General features: G+C 39.3%; 1 protein-coding gene across 1 annotated transcript in view; it reads left to right on the forward strand.

Moving 5' to 3' along the window:
- The window catches only part of PLEKHG7 (pleckstrin homology and RhoGEF domain containing G7), a 90,285-nt gene that overhangs the window by 43,229 nt on the left and 35,822 nt on the right, over positions 1–11,234 (forward strand). The window contains 2 exon segments of the mRNA XM_024127164.3: positions 1,659–1,668; positions 1,671–1,771. Coding sequence (XP_023982932.2) covers positions 1,659–1,668; positions 1,671–1,771 — 111 coding nt within the window.

Raw genomic sequence — 11,234 nt, forward strand, 5'->3', positions numbered from 1 at the left:
CCCCCCCCCCACCTAGAATGTTACCAGTCTCAAGGGCAAAGACATAAGAGACTGAGGCAGAGCTCTCACTGACTTTTCAAGTTTCTGGCATGTCTGTTCACATTTCATTGGCCTAAGAAAGTCACATGGCCAAGCTTACCCTCAATGGAGTGGGCATATATATTCCTCCCCAGGAAAGGGAACTAGATGAGCAGTGATAACAGTCTACCACGGTGTCTCACAAGAAGCCCCCCAGTGGAAGATTGGGACGTTTGTTATCCACACAAAAGCCATCTGAGAAGTTGCTGAGAAGTCGCTGAGGCTTGGAGAAGTTAAATCACTTGGCCAAGTTCACATAGCCAGTGGGTTGTAGAGCTGCATTTCTAAGCCTGACTGTTCATGGCCTTCACAGCAGGTTTCTCGTAATGGCCTTTCTCAAGCGTCTCAAGGTGACCTGTGAGAAGACCTCCTCTTTATTTCCAAGCCCCCAGCTATCACCAACCCCCCAGGAAAAAATTAATTCACATTATCAGCTTTCAAATTACTTTTGCTTGAAGGCAAAACTTGACATTTCCCCCTATAGCGTTTTGTCCTCTGAGGTCCTATAGCAAAATATTTTTCTAGGTTTTTGTCATCTCTGCCTTTACTACTGTCACTTCCTTTACTGGCCTGTTAGGCTTGGTCTGCTGTCTCTACTCACTGCAGTTATAATGTTACCAGCAAGTGTCTTCCTTCTCCCATTCACCACATTATGACACTATTGGAAATTCCCTAATGGGACCCGTTACTCATTATACTAATTAATAAACCTATCAAGGAGCACGTAGCCTTAGCAACGTGCAAGGCACTGTGGATTCCTAACGAGAGTGTCTGCCAGTAAGGAGCCAGAAGCATTGGTGAAGAGAAAAGAATAACTGTCATTCCCGAGACAGACACTTAACTGAGATGGTGGCACATTGTGCAGTGTGCCCAGTTTGACCATTATACATATGAATGTATACATACGAATTGGCCACTTGCCTCATTTTAAAATAAATTTGATATGGTTTACACATGTGTAGTCATTATAGCAAGTTTAAGACATTACATAAGCATAATGAAGAAAGACCACAAGTGTTAGATTGGGTAAGACTAGCACATAAAACGCACGCTACGAAACTACATTTAGTAGAGGTGCCCCAAATTTGACTCTCTATTTTTAGAAGCTGGAAGGAGAATTCAGTATGCGGATATTTTTGAGGAAGATTTAGTGAAAGGTCAGATGTTACTTTAATCACTTACTACGAACACAAGCTTGACATCAACAACATGAGCAGTGAAATCAAAGGAGGTGTTTGTTATCAGGTTCCATGCAGTGTGTGTAGGCCTCAACAAAGCATAAGTGCGAGTAAAGGGTGAATTAAATCAATATGTCCTAAATAGAATTTTATTTATGGGCAAAAAAAAAAAAAGGCAACTTACTGAGGAGTTAACTGTTTATTATGGGGATATCGGGGGTTTTTTAAACAATGTTTATTTTGAAAATTACCTGTTACTATCCGTGCAGTCATATCTCCTACTTGATAATGGTGCCTCCTCCACTTTCCCTGTTCTAGTTGCTGATAAAAGTGAAGAGAAAGAGGAAGTCTGTCTGTGCTCTTTGCTTCCACTCATTCTCCTCTGCCCTTCTCCTCTTGCAGTATTTCCGAGGAGCCTGTGTCAGAGCCACCGGACCTACTGCCTGAATTACTCAGCTGCTGTCTTTTATCGTGAGAGTCTGAGGCAGAGAGAGGACTTCGGAATTTATTTAAAAGTAAAGTACCAGGTTCTTTTCTTTTATATTTTTCCTGAGACTCTTTGGATATAACAGGTACTAGGGGCTATTAGACTAAAATTAAATGGGAAAGAAGGAAAATAAATGATCAACCATACATTTTAACTACAAACCTGCTTTCCTTATAAAGACATCATCCTCTGCACACTTAGGATTTTAAATGGTGCACTTCTGGAAACACTGATCATCTAATGTCCCTCCTGAGATTTTGGCTGGAGCTTTACAGTGCTTTATTTGTTCATTGGTTTGTTTTTGGAAGGAATTGGTGAGAAAACTAGAGTAGGAACTTAGGCTTTGTTTGTGACTAGAGGTTTGGCTCTTGCAGGATTTGGCCCCAGCAAGGTCCTGTTGTACAAAAGCTGGGCGCACCATTTACCTTGTATTCTGTGTGAATGGTGCTTCCTGGAGGACGTCAAAGCACACAGTGTAAACACTGCCCCTGAAGTTGTCCAGCATGGTGGCTGTGGGTCCCAAAGTGTTATTAGAACAAGGAATCTCTGCTAGGGACCTTCAGTGTTTGCTAATAAGCAAAACCAAAAAGATTTTTCCTTGACTTCCCTACTTCCTTTAACCCCTTTTTGACATGTCTTTAGTCTGAACCATACCTTTCAGCCTTTCAGTATTATGCCAGAGCCCTTTTCATGACTCAAAATGGTCCAAGCCTTTCCAGAAAACCAGCTCTTCCCTGCAGTTGCAGGAAGCACCTGCCAGAGCATCACCTCAGAGCTGTGGGAGGAATGGCCACCACACACAGTTTCCAGCAACTTAGCTGTGAATCGGTGCATCTTTGCCATGGCCAGGATGTGCCAGGAAACCTGGGTGTGGCATGAATGATCTTGGAAAGAGACTTGGCTCTATTTTTGTAGCTTCAACCTTTCAGTGTTTTCTTTGCTACTCAAACCAAAACCTGAAAGTTCATTGTATTTCCAGGTATGAATAATCTTCTTGCAAAAGTTTTCCCTGGAAGCTTATGGATGAGACCCCCGCCAAGCCCCCAAAATAGGGAGAATTCAGGTTCATTCCTCTCCCTTCCATGCTAGGGTAGAGAATAATTTAACAAGGCTCAGACATTGTTTTCAAGTAACTGGAAAATCCTGTAACAACTGTGACAGAGAAGTTTATATATAAAATGTATACAGCATCCAAAGATATTTAGGGAAAGGAATGAAGGATGCACTGTTGTAATGATGACATATGATACTTTTATAATGCATAATGCTTTGCCAAGCACTTTCTCAAACAACTTTTTTTTAAAAAATAAATTTATTTTATTTATTTATTTTTGGCTGTGTTAGGTTTTCATTGCTGCGTGCGGGCTTTCTCTAGTTGGAGCGAGCAGGGACTACTCTTCATTGCAGTGTGCGTGCTTCTCGTTGTGGTGGCTTCTCTTATTGCAGAGCATGGCTCTAGGTGCACGGGCTTCAGTAGTTGTGCCTCGCGGGCTCTAGAGAGCAGTCTTAGTAGTTGTGGCACACGGTCTTAGTTGCTCCACGGCATGTGGGATCTTCCTGGACCAGGGTTCAAACCCATGTCCCCTGCATTGGCAGGCAGGTTCTTAACCACCACTCCCCAGGGAAGTCCCAATACCATACTGTTTAATGACTGTAGCTTTGTAGTATAGTCTGAAGTCAGGGAGTCTGGTTTCTCCAGCTCCATTTTTCTTTCTCAAGATTGCTTTGGCTATTTGGGGTCTTTTGTGTTTCCATACAACTTAATTTTTTTTTCTGGTTCTGTGAAAAATAGCATTGGTAATTTGATAGGGATTGCATTGAATCTGTAGATTGCCTTGGGTAGTACAGTCATTTTGACAATATTGATTCTTCCAGTCCAAGAACACAGTATATCTTTCCATCTGTGTATGTCATCTTTGATTTCTTTCATCAGTATCTTACAGTTTTTGGAGTACAGGTCTTTTGCCTCCTTAGGCAGGTTTATTCCTAGGTATTTTATTCTTTTTGTTGCAGTGGTAAATGGGAGTGTTTCCTTAATTTCTCTTTCAGATTTTCAGTCATTAGTGTGTAGGAATGCAAGAGATATCTGTGCATTAATTTTGTATCCTGCAACTTTACCAAATTCATTGATGAGCTCTAGTATTTTTCTGGTAGCGTCTTTAGGATTTTCTATGTGTCGTATCCTGTCATCTGCAAACAGTGACAGTTTTACTTCTTTTCCAATTTGTATTCCTTTTATTTCTTTTTCTTCGCTGATTGCCATGGCTAGGATTTCCAAAACTATGTTGAATAATAGTGGTGAGAGTGGACATCCTTGTCTTGTTCCTGATCTTAGAGGAAATGCTTTCAGTTTTTCACCATTGAGAATGATGTTTGCTGTGGGTTTGTTGAATATGGCCTTTATTATGTCGAGGTAGGTTCCCTCTATGCCCACTTTCTGGAGAGTTTTTATCATAAATGGATGTCGAATTTTATCAAAAGCTTTTTCTGCAACTATTGAGATGATCATACAGTTTTTAGTCAACAATTTGTTAATGTGGTGTGTCACACTGATTGATTTGCAGCTGTTAAAAAATCCTTGCAGCCCTGGGATGAATCCCACTTGACCATGACGTATGATTTTTTTAATGTATTGTTAGACTCAGTTTCCTAGTATTTTGTTGAGGATTTTCGTGTCTATGTTCATTAGTGATTTTGGCCTGTAATTTTCTTTTTTTGTGATATCTTTGTCTGGTTTTGGTATCAGAGTGATGGTGGCTTCATAGAATGAGTTTGGGAGTGTTCCTTCCTCTGCAATTTTTTGGAATAGTTTCAGAAGGATAGGTGTTAACTCTTCTCTAAATGTCTGGTGAGCCATCCCATTTTTAATTTTCTAGGTTCTAGTTGTGCCCTTTTTTCCACTTAGAGAAGTTCCTTTAGCATTTGTTGTAAAACTGGTTTGGTGATGGTGAATTTTTTCTGCTTTTGCTCCTGTGTAAAGCTTTTGATTTCTCTGTCAGATCTGAACAAGAGCCTTGCTGGGTAGAGTATTCTTGGTTTTAGGTTTTTCCCTTTCATCACTTTGAATATATCATGCCACTCCCTTCTGGCCTTCAGAACTTCTGCTGAAAAATCAGCTAATAGTCTTATGGGGATTCCCTTGTGTTTATTTAATATTTTCTCTTTGTCTTTAATTTTTGTCAATTTGATTACTATGTTTCTTGGCGTGTTCCTCCTTGGGTTTATCCTGTAAGGGCCTCTGCACTTACTGGACTTGGGTGACTATTTCCTTTCCAGTGTTAGGGAGGTTTTCAGCTATTATCTCTTCAGATATTTTCTCAGGTCCTTTCTCTCTCCTCCTCTGGGACCCCTATAATGCAGACATTGGTGTGTTTGACATTGTCCCAGAGGTCTCTTAAATTGTCCTCATTTCTTTTCATTCTTTCTTTTTTATTCCGTTCTGCGGCAGTGATTCCCACCGCTCTGTCTTCCAGCTCATTGATTCATTCTTCTGCATCACTTATTCCGCTGTTGATTCCTTCTAGTGTATTTTTTCATTTCAGTTATTGTATTCTTCAACTCTGTTTGGTTATTTTTTATATTTTCTAACTCTTTGCTAAAAACTTGTAACTTCTCACTTTATGCATCCATTCTTTTCCCGAGTTCTTGTATCATCTTTACGGTCATTACACTGAACTCTTTTCTCGGGCAGATTGGCTGTCTCCACTTTGCTTAGTTGTTATTCTGGAGTTTTATCTTCTTCCTTCATCTGGAACATATTCCTGTTCCAACTCATTGTGTTTAAATTTCTGTTTGTATTTTTATGTATGTAGTAGCTTAGTTACATTTCTTAGTCTTGGATAAGTGATCCTCTGAAGAGGATGTCCTATATGTCCCTACAGTACACTCCCCTCTCATCATTCAAGGGCCAGGGACCAACTGGTCCCAGGGTAGGTTCTGATCTATGTTTGTGGACTTAGTTCTGCAGGCTGCAGAATCGTAGTTTCCTTGCTTCTGGTGTCTGACCCCTGACACTGCTCTAGCCGTTATGCAGGCTTCCTGGTGGGAGGGCCTGGTGCCTGCTCACTGGTGGCTGGAGCTGAGTCTTTGCCCTCTGGTGGGCAGGGCTGTGTCAGGGGGTGTGGCTAGAGGTGACTGTGGGCTCAGGATGACTTTAGGCAGCCTGTCTACTGATGGCTGGGGCTGTGTTCCCACCTTGTTGGTTGTTTGGCCTGAGGCGTCCCAGCACTGGAGCTTATAGCCTGTTGGATGGGGCCAGGTCTCAGTGCCAAGGACCCAAAATGTCTGCCTCCAGCCAGAGTTCACATAGGTCCCCGCTATGTCCACCACCAGCTTTTATGACTCCAGAGAGATCCACGGCCACCCCTGCCTCCCTAGGAGACCCTTCAAGACCAGCAGGTAGGTCTGGCCCAGGCTCCTGTGGAGTCACTGCTTTGCCCTGGGACCTGGTGCACATGGGACCTTGTCTGCACCCTCCAAGAATGGAATCTCTGTTTCCCTCTGTCCTGTAGAGCTTCTGCAATCAAGCCCTACTAGCCTTCAAAGCCGTATGTTCTGCTGATGTAGGGCTCAGAGCTCTCACTCCTGTGGGAGAATTTCTCTGATATAATTATCCTCCAGTTTGTAGGTTGCCCACCTGGGCAGTATGGGATTTGATTATATCATGAGTGCACCCCTCCTGCTGTCTCATGTTTTCTTTTTTATGTCTTTGGATGTAGAAACTTTTTTTGCTAGGTTCCAGTCCTTTTTATCAATGGTTGTTCAGCAGTTAGTTGTGATTTTAGTGTGCTTGTAAGAGCAGGTGAGCTCAGTGTCCTACTCTGCCATCTTGTCTCCCTCTACTCCTTGGTCAGGTTTATTCCTAAGTATTTTATTTTTTTGATGTGATATTAAAAAGGATTTTTTAAACTTCCCCTTCCTGATATTTCATTGTTAGTGTAAAGAAATGCAACAGATTTCTGTATGTTAGTCTTGTATCCTGCTACCTTGCTGAATTTGTTTATCAGTTCTAGTAGTTTTTGTGTGGCGTCTTTAAGGTTTTCTATATATAGTATCATATCATCTGCCTATAATGACAGTTTTACCTCTTCCCTTCCAATTCAGATACCTTTTATTTCTTTTTCTTGTCTGGTTGCTGTGACTAGGACTTCCAATACTGTGTTAAATATAAGTGGTAAGAGTGGACATCTTTTTCTTGTTCCAGATTTAAGCGGGAAGGTTTTCAGCTTTTCACTGTTGAGTATGATGTTGGCTGTGGGTTTGTCATAAATAGCTTTTATTATGTTGAGTTATGTACTTACTTTGGTAAGAGTTTTTATCATGAATACATGTTGATTTTATCAGATGCTTTTTCTGCATCTTTTGAGATGATCATGATGTGGTATATCACATTGATTGATTTGCATATGTTGAACCATCCTTGTAACCCTGAGATGAATCCAGCTTGATCATGGTGTATGATCTTTTTTATGTGTTGTTGGATTTGGTTTGCTAATATTTTGTTGAGAATTTTTGTATCTGTATTCATCAAGATATTGGCCTATAATTTTCTTTTTTGATAGTGTCTTTTTCTGGTTTTGGTATCAAGGTGAGGGTGGCTTCATAGAATGAATCTGGGAGTGTTCCCTCCTCTTCAGTCTTTTAGAAGAGTTTGAAAAGGATTGGTATAATTTCTTCTTTGTAGGTTTGGTACAATTCCCCAGTGAACCCATTTGATCCTAGACTTTTGTTTGCAGGGAGTTTTTTTTTATTACAGATTCTATTGCACTTCTAGTGATCAGTCTGTTCAATTTATTTCTTCTTGATTCTGTTTTGGTGGACTGTATGTTTCTAAAACCTTGTCCATTTCTTCTAGGTTGTCCAATTTGTTGGCATATATTTGTTCATAGTATTCTCTTACTTTTTTACTTATTCTCTCTCTCTTTTTTTTTTTTTTTTTTTTTTTGTATTTCTGCGGTATCAGTTTTTCCTCTTTCATTTCTTATTTTGTTTATTTGGGTCCTCTCTTTTCTTCTCATTTTTTTTTTCCCTGCATGGTTTTGTGGTCTCACTCATTGATGCCCTCTGTTTGCAGTGCCCCGTCAAAGCCTTGGTAGTACGGAGATAGACAAGGATAGCGAAATGTTTAAAAGCGCAAGTTGTGAAGTGAGAACGTCAGACACTCAAAGTCAAACAGAATCACTGACCCACTACTTATGGGCTGTGTGACTTTGGGCAAATTACCCAACCTCTCTGAGTCCAATTTAATGGATTATCCTACTTTTCCTCACTGATTTTTTTTAAAATATTTATTTATTTATTTTTGGCCACATTGGGTCTTTGTTGCTGCGTGCGGGCTTTCTCTGGTTGCGGGAAGCAGGGGCTACTCTTGTTGCAGTGCATGAGCTTCTCATTCGGTGGCTTCTCTTGTTGCAGAGCATGGGCTCTAGGCATGCAGGCTCAGTAGTTGTGGCACACAGGCTCTAGAGTGCAGGCTTGGTAGTTGTGGTGCACGGGCTTAGTTGCTCTGCAGCATGTGGGATCTTCCCAGACCAGGGCTCGAACCCGTGTCCCCTGCATTGGCAGGCAGATTCTTAACCACTGTACCACCAGGGAAGTCCTGTCTCTTTTCTTCTTGATGAGCCTGGTCAGAGTTTGTCGATTTTGTTTACCCTTTCAAAAAATCAGCTCTTGATTTGTTTCTATTGTTTTTTTGATCTCTATTTTATTTACTTCCTCTCTGATCTTTATTATTTCCTTCCTTCTGCTGACTTGAGGCTTTGTTCTTCTTTTTCTAATTCTTTTAGGTGGTAAGTTAGGTTATTTGAGATTTTTTTTATTTTTTGAAGAAAGCCTGTATCACTATGAACTTCCCTCATGGGACTGCTTTTGCTGCATCCCAGAGATTTTGTATGGTTGTGTTTTCATTGTCATTTGTCTCGATAATTTTTAATTTCCTCTTTGATTTCATTGTTGATCCATTGGTTTTTTAGTAGCCTGTTGTTTAGTCTCTATGTAATCATTTTTTTCTCATTTCTCTTTCTGTGGTTGATTTCTAGTTTCACGCTGTTGTGGTCAGAAAAGATGCTTGAAATAATTTCTGTCCTCTTACATATGGTCAGGCTTGCTTTGTGTCCTAGCATGTTTCCTATTACTTGTTTCCTCTATTTAGGAGCTCCTATATTGGGTGCATATATGTTAACAAGTGTAATGTCCTCTTTTTGTATTGATTCTTTTAACATTTTAGTGTCCTTCTTCATCTTTCTTTATGGGCTTTGTTTTAAAGTCTAGTTTGTCTCATACGAGTGCTGCTACTCCCACTTTCTTGTCATTTCCATTTGCATAAAACACCCTTTTCCATCTCCTCACTTTCAATCTGTGTATCCTTCGCCCTAAAGTGGGTCTCTTGTAGGCAGCATATTGTAGGCTAGTTTTATTATCTAATCTGCCACTCTATGTATTTAGATTGGAACATTTTGTCCATTTACACTTAAGGTAATTGTTGATAGATATGTATTTATTGCCATTTTAAACCTTATTTTTCAGTTGATTTTGTATTTCCTCTTTGTTCCTTTTTCTTTTTCTTTTTCCTCTTGTGGTTTGATGATTTTCTTTTGTGTTATGCTTGAGTTCTTTTGTTTTTGGTTTTTCTGAATCTGTTGTATGTTTTTGATTTTTCTGTTGCCCTGTTTTACAAGTATGTTAACCCATTACTATATCTACTTGAATTAGACTTATAGTCATATAGATTCAACCATATTCTGAAAAATGTCTACATTTTCTTACCCCTCCCCCCACATTTTATGATTTTGATGTCATCTTTTATATCTTCATGTTTATCACTTTGCTGTTTATTGTAGTTATCATCGCTTTCACACACACACAAAATAATTGTAATCTATATACTGGCTTATTTAAGTGATTTTTTTTCCAATTGTGATTTTCTCATTCCTATAGATTCTTCTTTTCTATTTAGAGAAGACCTTTCAGTATTTCTTTTAGAATAGTTTAGTATTGCTGTGTTCTTTTAGTTTTTGTTTCTTTTTGTTTTGTTAGTTTTGTTTGAGAAATTCTTTATCTCTCCTTCTATTCTAAATTATAATCTTGCTGGGTAGAATATCCTAAGTTGCAGGTTTTCCCCTTTCTGGACATTGAACATATCTTGCCACTCACCTCTGGCCTACAACATTTTCTGTAGAGAAATCAGCTGAATGCGTTATGCGGGTTCCCTTTTAACTAACTCTGTTTTTCTCTTTAGAATCCTCTCTTTAACTTTTGCTATTTTAATTTTAATACATCTTCATATAAGTCTGTTTCTGTTCATCTTGTTTGGGACTTTCCTGTACCTGGATATCTGTTTCCTTCTTTAGTTTGGGGATTTTTCAGCCACAGTTTCTTCAAATACATTTTTGATTCCCTTTTCTCTTCTCCTTCTGGGATCCCTATTATGTGTAGATTGGCTTGCTTTATATTATCCCATAAGTCTCGTATATAGCTTTCATTCTTTTACATTTGTCCTTCTGTCTGCTGTTCTGATTGCATGATTTCCATTATTCTAATTTCTAGATCACTTATTTGTTCCTCTGCATTGTTTAGTTTGCTATTTATTGCCTTTAGCTTGGCTTTTGTCTCTTCAAATGAGTTTTCTAATTTTAATTGGCTCCTCTTTATAGTTTCTAGTTCCTTGTTACAGTAATCTGCATTCCTCTCAATAGCCTTTCTTAATTTCTACAGTTTTCTTTTTATTGCCTCCTTTTTGAACTTGGGATCTAGTATTATAGACTGGTCTGCTTCATTGTTTGTTGGTCTTTCAGGGGATATCTCATGTTCTATAAATTGGGAGTGATTCCTCTGCTTTTTTTTTAATTTAATTTTTTTATACAGCAGGTTCTTATTAGTTATACACTTTATACATATTGGTGTATATATGTCAATCCTAATCTCCCAATTCATCACACCACCACCCCCACACACACATTCTCCCCTTCGTGTCCATACGTTTGTTCTGTATATCTTTGTCTCGGTCTCTGCCCTGCAGCCCAGTTCATCTGTACCATTTTTCTAGGTTCCACATATATCCATTAATATACATTATTTGTTTTTCCTTTCTGACTTACTTCACTCTGTATGACAGTTTCTAGATCCATCCACGTCTCTACAAATGACTCAATTTCGTTCCTTTTTATGACTTGAGTAATATTCCATTGTATATATGTACCACATCTTCTTTATCCATTCATCTGTCGGTGGTCATTTATATTGCTTCCATGTCCTGGCGATCGTAAATAGTGCTGAAATGAACATTGGGGGCATGTGTCTTTTTGAATTATGGTTTTCTCTGAGTACATGCCCAGTAGTGGGATTGCTGGGTCATATGGTAATTCTATTTTTAGATTTTAAGGAACTTCCATACTGTTCTCCATAGTGCCTGTATCAATCTACATTCCCACCAACATTGCAAGATGGTTCCCTTCTCTCCACACCCTCTTCAGCATTTGCTGTTTGTAGATTTT

Source organism: Physeter macrocephalus, chromosome 6 (genome assembly GCF_002837175.3).
Source record: "Physeter macrocephalus isolate SW-GA chromosome 6, ASM283717v5, whole genome shotgun sequence".
Lineage (NCBI taxonomy): Eukaryota > Metazoa > Chordata > Mammalia > Artiodactyla > Physeteridae > Physeter > Physeter macrocephalus.